The sequence below is a fragment of the Cebus imitator genome, unplaced genomic scaffold (assembly GCF_001604975.1).
Source record: "Cebus imitator isolate Cc_AM_T3 unplaced genomic scaffold, Cebus_imitator-1.0 Scaffold24, whole genome shotgun sequence".
NCBI classification, from domain to species: Eukaryota; Metazoa; Chordata; class Mammalia; order Primates; family Cebidae; genus Cebus; species Cebus imitator.
Genome location: NW_016107339.1, coordinates 7,759,208 through 7,772,609, shown reverse-complemented (window position 1 = coordinate 7,772,609; position 13,402 = coordinate 7,759,208). Strand labels below are relative to the sequence as shown.

The 13,402-nt window shown below is 40.9% G+C and overlaps 2 protein-coding genes and 1 pseudogene across 2 annotated transcripts in view; 2 read left to right on the top strand and 1 right to left on the bottom strand.

Moving 5' to 3' along the window:
• The window catches only part of NKIRAS1 (NFKB inhibitor interacting Ras like 1), a 25,858-nt gene extending 22,534 nt beyond the window's left edge, over nucleotides 1-3,324 (top strand). Inside the window, exon 4 of the mRNA XM_037736206.1 lies at nucleotides 2,852-3,324. Within this exon, the coding sequence (XP_037592134.1) occupies nucleotides 2,852-3,094 (243 nt within the window). The 3' untranslated portion in view covers nucleotides 3,095-3,324. The remainder of the gene's footprint in view (nucleotides 1-2,851) is intronic.
• Nucleotides 3,325-3,497: 173 nt separating this feature from the next.
• The window catches only part of UBE2E1 (ubiquitin conjugating enzyme E2 E1), an 81,789-nt gene continuing 71,884 nt past the window's right edge, over nucleotides 3,498-13,402 (bottom strand). Inside the window, exons 4-6 of the mRNA XM_017522548.2 lie at nucleotides 7,093-7,225; nucleotides 5,505-5,652; nucleotides 3,498-4,294 (exon numbers count right to left, since the gene is read on the bottom strand). Of these exons, the coding sequence (XP_017378037.1) occupies nucleotides 4,197-4,294; nucleotides 5,505-5,652; nucleotides 7,093-7,225 (379 nt within the window). The 3' untranslated portion in view covers nucleotides 3,498-4,196. The remainder of the gene's footprint in view (nucleotides 4,295-5,504; nucleotides 5,653-7,092; nucleotides 7,226-13,402) is intronic.
• The window catches only part of LOC108299869, a 4,300-nt pseudogene continuing 2,399 nt past the window's right edge, over nucleotides 11,502-13,402 (top strand).

Here is a 13,402-nt window from a genome sequence, read left to right as displayed (position 1 = left end):
GGTCACAGTAACCTCCACCTCCTGGGTTCAAGCGATTCTCCTGCCTCAGCCTCCCGAGTCGCTGGGAGTACAGGTGCTCACCACAATGCCTGTCTCATTTTTGTATTTTTAGTAGATACGGGGTTTCACCATGTTGGCCAGGCTGGTCTCGAACTTCTGACCTCAGGTGATCCACCCATCTCGGCCTCCCAAAGTGCTAGGGTTATAGGCGTGAGCCACCATGCCTGACCGTTTATTTAGGTAACACTGTGTTTCTATGCTAGTGGAAGAAAACTGATGATGAGGGGACTAAGTGTTGGAGTGACATCCTTGTGCAGGTAGAGGATGGGTTTCACGGCAGAGTGAATGGCGTTGGAAGATGATAGGTTGTTAGATGTGGTGGTGGAAGCATGTGGAGATTCTCTTCTAATTGCATATCTTACTGAAACAATATCAGCTGAAAGGAAAGTGGGGAAGAAAGAGTAGATACTGGAAATTGTATGAGATGTCTCATTACAGAGTAAATGGATAAAATGTAATACATTTGCCGGAGAACACCCGTTCATTTGAGATCAGTGGCATGATCTGGGCCAGCAGGGTTGTATGCTTTTCTCCAGCTATTCAGCTAAATGGTGTAGGCACCGAGTCTGGTTAACAGTTAACAAAGGAGGGGTTTTGCCAGGTGAATATAGTAGGATAGTGGGGACAAGGGAGTGAATAAAACTGGTCTAAGCTGGGTGAGGAGGAATGAAGGACATGAGTAGGGGGGAAGGACAGTGATGAAGGTAGTAGAGCCAGTGGGTTGTATGTTCTTGTGGTGTTTAGAATTCTTGCACTGGGGGCATTAGGCATGACTGGGAAGGCAGGAGTCAGAGTGGGATGCCTGGAATTGAAATGGAGAGCAGTTACAATGTCAAGGTCTAGGCTGGGTGTGGTGGTTCACACACACCTGTAATCCCAGCACTTAGAGGGTCTGAGGCAGGACAACTGCTTGAGGCAAGGAGGTTGAGATCAGCTCGAGCAACAAAGTAAGACGCCATCTCTAAAAATTAAAAAAATAGCTGGGCATGATGGTGCACACCTGTGGTCCCAGACGCTTTGTAGGCTGAGGAGGAGGATCAGGATTGCTTGAGCCCAGAAGCTCAAGGTTGCAACCAGCTATGATCAAGTCATTGCACTCCACCCTGGGTGACAGAGAGAGCCTGTCTCTTTAAAAAGAAAAACAAAACAGGTCTAGGATGTGACCATGGGAGTGGTGAATGTCTAAGGTAAGGATGATGAGACCATTGGAGAAGTCAGTGAGAGACCAGGTTACTGGAAGCAGCATCTGCATGGCTAGTGAAGTCACTAAGAATTAGGACGAGAGTAACCTCGAGGGCGGGTTGACCATGAGCCAGGTCTGTGATGAGGAGCTAGCGGGACAGGCTTGGGTTTACTAGGTACAACAGACTGAGCATCAGCCTTCTGCAGGGGTTTTAGGGAAGGACACCATTGGAGGCAGCAGTGAGGGACAAGGAGGACCTCTTACCCTGACCTTGTGATGGTGGTAGGAGGGGAGCGACAGGGGAAACGGGACTGCAAGGCAACTGGGAAGGGTGGTGAAGGGAACATTGAAAGCAGAGGTGGAGGATGCAGTGGGGGTGGGTCTTGCTGAATTCTGAGGGGTAAAGTGAATGAGTCTCTGCAGTTGGGAGGAGAGGGAGATGGAGGTCACAGCAGGGGATGTACATGAAGATGAAAAACTGAGTGAGGAAGAATGACAGGGTTTGAAGGGTGAGATGAAGTATGAGGTTTACCAAGAAAACTGGAGCTCTGGGCTCACTTTCATCCTGCCAGCAAGGCATGGCCTTACCTGGAGCACAGGGAGCTCAAGCTCAACTTACAGGAAGGAAGAGGACAGTGGGTCCAAGGTCCGGTGAGTTAATTGCTGCTCCTCACAGGGGCTTTGACAGTTCTTGCTGCCCTCCCTCTACTGTCACAGCATCCTGTGTAATCTTTGTGGTCATTATCTGAAAAGCTGGTTGGGGTCTCTTCTCCTTCCTGAGCTTTAGTGCCTGATGTATAGGTAAGCATTTGTGTAAAATGTTCCTATTGGCCCATGCTTTTTTTGCCCCCATACATTTAACAGATACTTAGCAGGCACCTTTTTAGTACTGGGAATAATGTGAACACAACAAAAATTCCTGTTCTCATGGATACAGAATTCCTACAGCTCCAGTTCTTACTTTGAAGTACTATATTGCAAGTCTCTCATACATCAAGTTATAGCCAAACTGAAATACAGACACATTGAAACCACCGTCTTTATCCTAGATGCTAATTTCCCAAGTCTATGTTCCATTCATACCTGAGCTGAGTAACTTGTTTGCTAACTGTATTTTAAAAAAGTAACTACAGAGCATCTGCATTTTTTCTTTTTTTGAGAGAGTCTTGTGCAGTCATCCAGGCTGGAGTGCAGTGGCACCATCTCAGCTCACTGCAACCTCTGCCTCCTGGGTTCAAGCGATTCTCCTGCCTCAGCCTCCCAAGTAGAGGAAACTAGAGGCACACACCACCAAGCCCAGATAATTTATTTTCAGTAGAGATGGGGTTTCACCATGTTTGCAGGGTGGTCCTGACCTCAAGAGATCTGCCCGCCTGGATCTCCCAAAGTGTGGGATTGTAGGCGTGAGCCACTGCGCCCAGCTGAGCAGCTCCATTTTTAACAAAAATGCATTAAGGAGTAAGGTGATATCCTAATATCCACTCCTACTTGAGAATCAGTTTAATGAGCAGTTTGTTAAGTGAGACAGTTTTCCTCATGTCTCCATTTTGTCTAGGAACTGATGTTGGCAAAGTACTAGTATGATCTTTTCAATCCGTTTTCTTTCAGGTAGCAATTGTTGTATTAGGAAACAAAATCGACCTGTCTGAGCAGAGACAAGTGGACGCTGAAGTGGCACAGCAGTGGGCAAAAAGTGAGAAAGTGAGACTGTGGGAGGTGACCGTTACCGATCGGAAAACTCTGATTGAACCATTCACTTTATTAGCAAGTAAACTTTCCCAACCCCAGAGCAAATCAAGTTTTCCTTTGCCTGGGAGGAAAAACAAAGGGAACTCTAGCTCTGAGAACTAAAAATCAGTAATTCTACAATTGTGTGTTGAATAGTGATTGCCTTTAAGTGTCTGTGAACGTGGAGTAATATTACCATTTAAAACAGGCCATTTGTATCTACCTTTGGTCCTTAGGAAGATTCCTAAGGAAGTCATTTAATGCACTTTAGATGTTATAATTAATTACTTGGGCTAAGTTTATTATTGCCTGATATGAAAGAATATATTCTTACTCTCATTGTTTGAAACCTGTCTCTGAAATGAGCACCTTTGTTATTTATGTTGTACTTGTGAAAACACTTAAAAAGTTTGGGTAGTTATGCAAATGCCCATATGTGTAACTTCCCCCCAACCCCAAGGTGTTTGAGAAGATATACTCATTCTGTGTAACATGCAAAATGTTAAAGTAAATGAACATAGCAGTATTAGGTGGTGGTTTTTAATATTGTTTATTAGCACAGTAACAAATGCAGACTTTAGTAGTCCACAACATATAACCAATCCACTGAGCAACTCCTATTCCACGCCTTACAGTTAACAGCTTAAGGTATTTCACTACAGGGTTTCACAAGTCCTGATTCAAACCTTTTTAAACAAAGCAGATTGGCATATAAAATAAAACACAGTACTTCTTATATGGTGTTTTACAGCCACGTGTCCACGTTATATATATGAGATGACAGTCTCTTAAAAACTCTGTTTAAATATCAATGTTCCCTTCCAAGAAGGGAAAACGAATTCCAATTGTTTTAAACAAAAATTATGTAGTCTTACAGGGACTTTACATAAATGGCCATGTGTGTGACCTGTACAAAAGTAAGCTGTTTTAAATTTACAGACTAAAAGCAACTGAACCCGAATGTCTAAATGTACATTCTTTTCTGTACTACATTTTAGCTAATATTGCAGAACTAATGACAATTTTAAAAGTTGCTATTACCAATTCTGTCTACTGTAGCAAGATACCTTAAGTTACAACAAAATCTTAGGAAATAAGACTGAATAATATCTGTTATAGAAATACCCTACTCTTTACCAACTTCCCACCCTCCCTCACCCCTTCAAAATCATAAGCAGCTCTTTTCTGTGACAGACAAATAATGTAAGAATTGTGAAAAGCCAATTTATGTAGCGTATCTCTTGGTCCACTGTCTGGCCGTTCTGTCATGTTCTGCTCTGTTGGTCATATACTGAGTGGCAATACTTCCCACCAAGGGGTCGGCTGGAAGAAAAGAATGTAGATTACTTTGGAGAAAGGAAAAGAACATTTTAAACTTTAGCAAATAAATTAGTGACAGCTTGGGCAGACATGTACAACAAAGTATGTGTGATCAAACCCATCTTTGAAACACCACCATGCTGGATATTTTTCTATTAAAAATTTAAAAACGTGGGGAAGAGGGAATGCTCAGGCTTCAGTGTACTGGTCAGTCTTTATCTTAGTTCATTCCATTTTTCTCCCAACAAACAACACCCAATTGGAGTGTTTGTACTCTTATGTGTTAGGCTGAGTTCAATACAGACTGGAACGGTCAGGGCCCCAGGCTACAATGAATATCCAGCTGTGTTCACGTCACCTTTAGTTCAATGTCACCAATTATAGCATTGTGAATACCGTTAAGTCTTCAGGGCTGTTGCAACACTACCTTTACCCTGGTTAAAGAGCCAGGCTGCCAGGTCAAAACCTGGACCTCCAATTAAGTATAGTGTTTCTCTGAATCTTAGGATCTTTAATAACTAAATTTATATTTGGTTTACCTAGAAAATCATATATATACATATATGTGTGTGTGTACGCATGTGTATTTGTATTGTGAATGTGTGGTTTTTCTTTTTTTTTTTTTTTTAAGACAGGGTCTTGCTTTGGCACCCAGGCTGGAGTGCAGTGGCATGCTTAAGGCTCACTGTAGCCTTGAACCTTCTGAGTTCAAACGATCCTCCCACCTCAGTCTCCCTAGTACCTGAGACTACGGAAAACTCTTTTAAATGAAATGAAGTCCCAAAAAAGTCATAATAATGACTCAGTATTTAACAAATACCATTTTCAAAATTGAGTGCCATCTCAGTGGGGAATTCCATAGGCACAGATGAGGCTTGTGAGGCAGATGGCTCGACACTTAGAAGTATACGATTTGTTTTATAAGAACTGTATGGGAAGTTAACCAACAGAAAAAATAGAGAAGGAAGAACCTAAGGCAAACTTACGTAAGTCTTCAGTTTAAAATACCTTGTTGCTAGAATATACCAATTAATGAAGTTGTGTTTCTCAACTAGTAGACTGAACTTCTCTTGATTAAAACTTTCTTTGAAAAGCAAATTTTTATATTCACAAAGTTGTACAGAAAAATTAGTTTTGTTCTTTGAAAGCTTTTGAAAACAAGTATGTTTCAGGGGACGAAGAGTAAAACAAGGTAAAGAATTATTAAGCTTACCAGGATTACAGTCTGTGAGAAGTGAGCAGATAGAAAGAAGGACTTTAGAAATGGTTAGTGCTGGACTCCAATTATCTTTCAATATGTCCAAGCAAATAACACCTTGACTGTTAATATTACAATGATAGATTCTTGTCCGAAATGTAACCTAAAAAATCAAGGAAGTGTCAAACAGTATTTAAACAGCGAACAATTAAACTTTTTACTAAGTATTCTACTGAATGACCCTAATTAGAAACCAAAAAAAACTCCCAGATATGTAGGTTTTTAAAAAAAGGTGAATAAAAACAGTTTTAATTAAAGCTGTCAGGAAAATAGACTTGTTTAATAAAGGTGATTAGAAAGTCTTCATTGATGCCATTCACAGGAAACGTGTCAAGTTCATTTAAAATGTTATGTCCACTGAAAGGTGTACTTCCTAATTTCATCTTTGGCAATTTAAAATGTTTTAAATATTAACGTTTCCAAGTTTGAATAGCTAATTGTTGGCTGACCTCTTGTGTTAGCTGGCAGTACTACACTGCCTCAAAGTAAGCTTTGAGAAATACTGAGAATCATAAATACCTTTTAAAAACTGGAGTGCAACATAATGAATACACAAAGATAATTAAACAACATACTTAGCAAACAATGACCACACACCCAGAAAGCTTACCAAATTTGAAGAGATATCTATTTCTGCTTTTTTCTGACCTTTACATCAGGTCCAGCAGACATCCTGTCTACCTAAATCACAGAATTTACTATTATAAAATCAAGTCTCCATGGATGCAGAGCCAGTAATGGGCAAGGGCCACAGCAGAACACAAGCCACAGGAGCATGTGTTATTTTGTTTGGTCTCTTAATTTTTATTTGTGAAATACACCGAGACACAAAGTAAAAATTATCTGTAATTTTACTAATTTTTTTAAAAAAGTGATTTTCAATTACTTCTTGTTGCTGCAATTGTACTTTTACCTGGCAGTCTACCTAATCCCCAAGAAGGGGTTTTCTTTCTGACTGAATGAGAATCATAGATGACTGAGTGTTAGGAGAGATGGGTGACTTGCGCAATCCCCACCTGTCCTAGAAAAAAAATTGAGGCCTAGAGGTAACTGAACAAGACCAAAACATGACAGGGAGGAGAACGGAATCCAGAGATTTCTCATTCTCTAGTTATTGATGATTCTCTGGTTGTCTGACCTGACCTGCCCTGCCTTTTTTTTGGGTTTCACTTTGTTGCCCAGACTGGGCTCAAACAATCCTCCCAAGCAGCAGGACTACAGATGTGCACCACTGCACCTGGCTTGATACCATTTTTAACCGTTCAGAAACCTTTCTCTATGGGCTGGAAAACAGGAGATTAATTATAGGTTGCTGACATTACTTCCAGTAGCACAATTTTAAGCATAATCAAAACAAAGCACTTCTAGAATGGTCTCTGCCAGATAAGGCAAAATCAACCTAAAGTATTTTGTGTATGTTGAAATACTCAGATCCATTAAGACATAATCTAGTTTTTGTGATTAAACATTAAATTTAGAAAATCTCAACAGTCTCTCTCATGGGAATTAGTAAATTTGAGCATAAATCAAGGAAATGTCTTACCTTTGGAGGCTTGAAGGGATATTCTGGTGTAAAAGTGATATCGAGAAAGAATACACCACCCTCGTACACGGATCCTGGAGGCCCTAGAATGGTTGATCTCCATTCATAGATGTTATCGCCTTTGGGACCGGCACTGTGAACAGTACATCAACAGATAAGCAGATGGTGGCACTATGCCTTTTTTTTTTTTGAGATGATATCTCACTCATCCCCCAGGCTCGAGTGCAATGGTGTGATTTCAGCTTACCGCAACCTCCACCTCCCACGTTCAAGTGATTCTCCTGCCTCAGCCTCCTGAGTAACTGGGATTATAGGTGCCTGCCACAACGCCTGGCTAATTTTTTTATTTTTAGTAGAGAGGGTTTCACCATGTTGGCCAGGCTGGTCTCAAACTCCTGACCTCAGGTGATCCACCCAACTTGGCCTCTCAAAGTGCCCACAGGCGTTAGCCACCACGCCCGGCCAACTATCCCAATTTTTACAGTGTATTAAAAAAGATTATCTCTCTCCTCCCCCTTTTTGTTTACTGTATAAATTCTCTTTATAAAACAAGTACCAAAACGGATGCAGAACTGCAACAAACCCATAGCCGCTATCAAGTAAACTGGATGATAAAAGGATGTTAAAACCATTCTAAGCCTACCTAGCTTTGCATAAGCAGGAAACTTCCCTCAATTCTCAACCTGTCCTTGACATGTAGGAAAGTGTAAACAATACTTAAAATGAGAAACACATCTTAGCACCTAGAAGCTAAATTAGTGACAAATGACAGAAGATTTTGCTTAGAGCTACATCATTTATGACCATTTTAAGCACGGAAGTTTCATTTTCTGATCCACTAACTGGCTCTTCCTTGCTCTTCTGTGTTCGTAATCTCACCTTCAAAGGACTTGAATAGATGGCCATGCTGTTCACATTATAAACCATGTTAGCTGGAAGGAGGGGAATGGTAAGTATCCAGTTACAGGTTATTCAATTTTCATGTCAACATACATTCTGTAATTGGGTTCTCTAAATATTAATCATTGGGACATTCATCCAACCCTGTTAGCTGTTGTTAGAAATCACTGTTACATACACTTGGGTCCACCATAATTTGGCCACCATACCATTCCAAAGCATTGTGTTGGCTTCTAGAGTGTCAACATAGTATATTCAAGTATGTTAATAAAAATTTTAAAAACTTAAAAACCTATGAAGAACTTAATATACCTGCCCAAACCATTTAGTGGAATACTCATCCTGAGAAGAGACAAACACTTGGGAAATGGTCTTGGTTATTAATTTTAAAATACCTTTCCGCAGCATGGCTATACCATATACAGAGTGGTTAATTTAGAAGATTGTATCTCTGAGGGTCCTCACACTTTCACTATGAACAGCTGCTTCAGGTACAATCGTGTTTCAGCCAAACAACTAAGTTCCGTGCTCAAGAGACTTGCATGATTCAGTCAATACTTAAAATCAGTTCCACAGAGCAAGCAAAACTACTCTTTTAAATAAATGTACGATGTGAACTGGATTTATTTGCTCACTCACTGAATGCGCATGTACTAGGCAGAGGGCTAAACATCAGTGGTTTTGATACTGAACAAGACAGACTCCTTCAAGATGCCCTCTGCTGACTGGTTAAAAAGTCTGATGCCTGGCCGGGCGCGGTGGCTCACGCCTGTAATCCCAGCACTTTGGGAGGCCGAGACCATCCTGGTCAACACGGTGAAACCCTGTCTCTACTAAAAATACAAAAATTAGCTGGGCATGGTGGCGCACGCCTGTAGTCCCAGCTACTCAGGAGGCTGAGGCAGGAGAATTGTTTGAACCCAGGAGACGGAGGTTGCAGTGAGCCGAGATCGCGCCACTGCACTCCAGCCTGGGTAACAAGAGTGAAACTCTGTCTGGAAAAAAAAAAAAAAAAAAAAAAGTCTGATGCCTTCATTTAAGAGAAAGAAGAGATGAAGAGGGAGGGAATAAAAAGCCTACCCATGGCCCTATACTTTCCCCAGACCCATCACAGTTTTTTTCTTTCAGTCCGAAATTTGGTGTGAGAGCTCCAACAGAAACAAGTTAGGGGAATGAGCTGACTACAAAAGAGAAGCAGAGGGGAATATAAGTTGGGGAAGAAAACATACATGACATGGGGGAAAATATGGGCAACAGAATAGCGGGTAATGGGAAGAATGGGGCCCAACACCAACTGTCTACCTCACAGGAATGTTTTCAGAATAAAAAGCAATAGAAGGCACCTGTGTAGAGCCACAGGCCCACAGTATTCTCTCATTAAATGGCAGTGATCACCATTATTACTAATCCTTTAATATCTCTTTGTGATGGGTGTTCCCAAAAACTATTAAAAACGCGTTTTACTTTTTACTTTTGCTCTGCTACCCAGGCTGGAATGCAGTGAGTGGCGTGACGTCGGGTCACTGCAGCCTTGACTTTTGGGCTCCAGGGATCCTCCCACCTTGGCCACCTGAGTAGTTGGGACTACAGGTGTGTGCCACCACACCTGGCTAATGTTTTCTGTTTCCTTTATATAGATTGGGGTCTCACTATGTTGTCCAGGCTGGTCTTGAACTCCTGGCCTCAAGCAATCCTCCTAACCTTGGCCCTCCAGAATGCTGGGATTGTGTGAGCCACTGAAAATTTTGTTTTAGATTAGATATAGCGAGTGATTTTTTTTTTTTTTAACACTGTCTACACCATGAACTCATACTTTTGTGTTTAAAAAAGATGACTTCATACTTTTACATGGTATGTGAGGGCAATTTTCACAAGGTGGACTGTAGGAAGAGCTCTTAATCAGCCCTCTATAGAAACAGGCAGTAACTTCTCCAGTGAAATACTACCCTTACTGCTTCCTTTCCTGAGGTCAGAACCGGTTCTTGGTCATCGTAAGTTTGCCTACCTGCCTACATGTTTGCATCCCCTCAAAACTGTTATGTTGAAATCCTAACCCTCAATGTGATGGTATTAAGAGGTAGGTTAGGAGGGTAGAAATCCTCATGAAAAGGGTTAGTGTTTTTAAAGAGAACCTCGAAGCTCTCTAACTTCTCTGCCACGAGGATCCAGCAAGAAGACAGCTGTCTGGAAACCAAATGCATCCTCACCAGACCCGAGGCTGCCAGCACCTTCATCTCCTAGCCTCCAGAATTGTGAGAAATAAACTGTTGTTTATGAGCCACCCAATTTATGGTACTTTGTTATAGCAGACGAAGTAAGAAAGTCTACAAACGCCAGCTGATACAGCTATGACACCTGGAGTTCACTGTTCAGTAGAGCGCAGCCAGCTGCAAAGTGCACCATGTATGTAAATAATACAGAGGTTGCAGATAAAGAGAAATGCTCTTTTATCTAGTTTATGGTAAACACTTAAAGGCAAAAGCCTACTCTAAAATCTTTTTCTTGATGAGGAACTAAGGCCAAGAGTTCATTCAGAGAAGCTAGGCTCTCAAAAATCTAGTACTGACACTATTCCAAGCTGCCCCCTAAAAAAACACCAGTGCTCAGGAGTCAAACTGTTCACAGTCAACTTGGTAATGCTAAGAAACCAACCTAGAAAAAACAAGTGAGGGCAGTCTAACCCTAAAGGTGACATGTTGGCTGGGCCCAATTCTGCTAGTCCCTTAGTATACAAAAAAGATACAGCTTTACCAATATGTCACTACATGCAGTTTTATGGATTGAACAGAAAATTGGTGGTTCCCAGATTTCACTGTGCCTCAAAATCATCAGTGGACCCCACTCCAGGCCCAATGAGTTTAGAATATCTAGAGGGGGACCCAAGAATCTGTATTTTAGTGCCCCACCCTGCAACCATAACCTTTAAGCAGGTAGTTTGCATTTGGGAACCACTGCTACAGGTTACTAGTGGGACCACCAGTTAGGAGCATAAGCTTTAACATTTACAGCTTGTCACCCATGATAGCTTATCACCTGTGATAGAACCAGAAATCCAATTAAGATCACCATCTCTCTGTAATATGCCTGCAGTTTTGGGTGTTGATTTTTTTGAAACTTCAGAAAAAACTAGAGAAAATTTAAGGAATCAAGTACACAACAACTAACAACTACATAACGACAAATATATTACAGTTGTGTTAAACTTCCAAACTGGAGAATAAAGATGCAATATAATATGAAAAATAATTACGTGCTAACTGAAATAGTATCAATAGTACCCTGAGGAAAATTCAATAGTGAGGGATCCCTACCTAACCTGTGGGCCCTCAGGAATTACTGTAAATGGTCTGAGAATCCACTGGAAAAGACCCAGCATTGTTGCCTGAGCTGCTATTGGATGAATTCAGGTAGCCTTTGCTCAATGTGTACTTTCCTAATCAGAGAATAAAAGAGAAAAATTCTGATACAGGGGCCTACAATTTCCTTTTTTTCCTAAGTTCTCACTGGAAATGTTAGGATCTGGTGGTCTACAAAGTGGGCAGGCAGCCCCATCCCCAGGGGTGGAGGGCAACGTTAACAACTCTCAGAAGGCCAGTGTCAGAACAGGGAATGAGAGCAGCTTCACTTCAGGCTGTTCACGGGAAAGGTCTGTTCAAGCATCCCACCTATTTCTCGATAAAATGATCAGGTTTGCCCTCAGGTCACCTAAGTACACCCTTTACTAACCTCCTATCTCCTCCAGAGACACTTTTGGTTCCACGACAAGAAATAAAACTTTAAACACTGGTTGAATTATACCATAGAATGGTATGTCATTTAAATTATTAATTCAAATGATGAGTATGGAAAATCCTGAATTGGGAAAAGGGAGAGTTGAAATAAAGATATTAAAGATGGGAACCAAAAAATACATTCATAATTCATAATTTTGCATTTAAGTCTACCCTGTCTTCACCTGGGCACTCATTTTAATTGGGATTCTCTCAACTGGGTCATCTCGTTTTTATGTAATAGAATTTTTTTAAAAAAGCCAAAGTATCATTGGGGTTATTACAGAAATAAGTATAAGACTGTGCTTCCTTAAAAAACCCACTTATCCCTGTTTGAAGACGCTGACAATTAACTGCGATTAGAACCTTTGCATGAGAAAACGTCACTGAGAAAGGGAAGAGACTGTGCCTGTGCTTTGCACATTTTCGTACACAGAGATTTAAGGTTTATTTGTAACTAAAACACTTTTCAAAATATAAGTAGAACACATATAAGGCAAAAAGAAAAAAGATAACAGTTTTTTCTTCTGATCGAAATAAATATACTTTGGTATAGATTTTGAGAAAAATGAGTCTTTTCTACTTTAACACAATATTTTCCTCTTTCTAGAAAGCCTTCGACTTCATACAGTTACATAAACATTAGGGCAGGGATGGCCATGAGCCACAGCACTTCTGTCAGTACAGGAAGCTGTATCTGTTATCGGATAGGAAACTCTCCACTGAGCAAACGCAATCAACATGGACTCACTTCTGACAGCTTTTCCTACAATCCTGGAGACATTCTCTCTCTAATGACCGCCGGACAGGGTGGCTACACATCTTACAGCGTCAATATTAGATTGATGAGTATACACAGTAAAAAACAATCAACTGGTAGTACCTTTTGCTTAACACATATACGTCTTAAACAGCATTTGCATGGTATAAAATGTACTTCAGGTCATTTGAGGTTTTAACAAACCACCTGTCAAAGACGTCGGTACAGTCTTACTAGAATCTGATGTGTTCCCTGGATTAACTTAAAATCTTCCAGGATTACTCCACAAAGTAACATTTAGGTTTTCTTTTTGTTTTAAAATCATGTTGTGAGTCTTTCTCCATTCCCATTCTCAGTACAAGCTTATTACAGAGTACTCTACTGTTCTTCCATCTCAATGGTCAGAAACCAAATCTGTGTTTCAGTTTCCAAATGGCATGATTGATTTCTTTTAAAGAACATCCTGAAGCAAAGTGAAACTTAGAAAATATGTATGTTTTTTGAGTCAGTCTCGCTGTGCCACCCAGGCTGGAGCACAGTAGTGTGACTTCCTGGGTTCAGATGATCCTCCCACCTCAGTCTCCCTAGCAGCTGGGATGCTGGGACTAAAGGAATGTGCCACTATACCCAGCTAATTAAAAAAAATTTTTTATTTATTATTTTTAAGACGGAGTTTCACTCAAGCCACCCAGGCTGGAGTGTGGTGTGCCATCTTGGCTCGCTGCAACCTCGGCCTCTCAGGTTCAAACGATTCTCCTGCCTCAGCCTCCTCAGTAGCTGGGATTATAGGCATTTATCAAGCCCAGCTAATTTTTGTATTTTCAGTAGAGAACGGGGTTTCACCATGTTGGCCAGGCTGGTCTTTTTTTTTTTTTTTTTT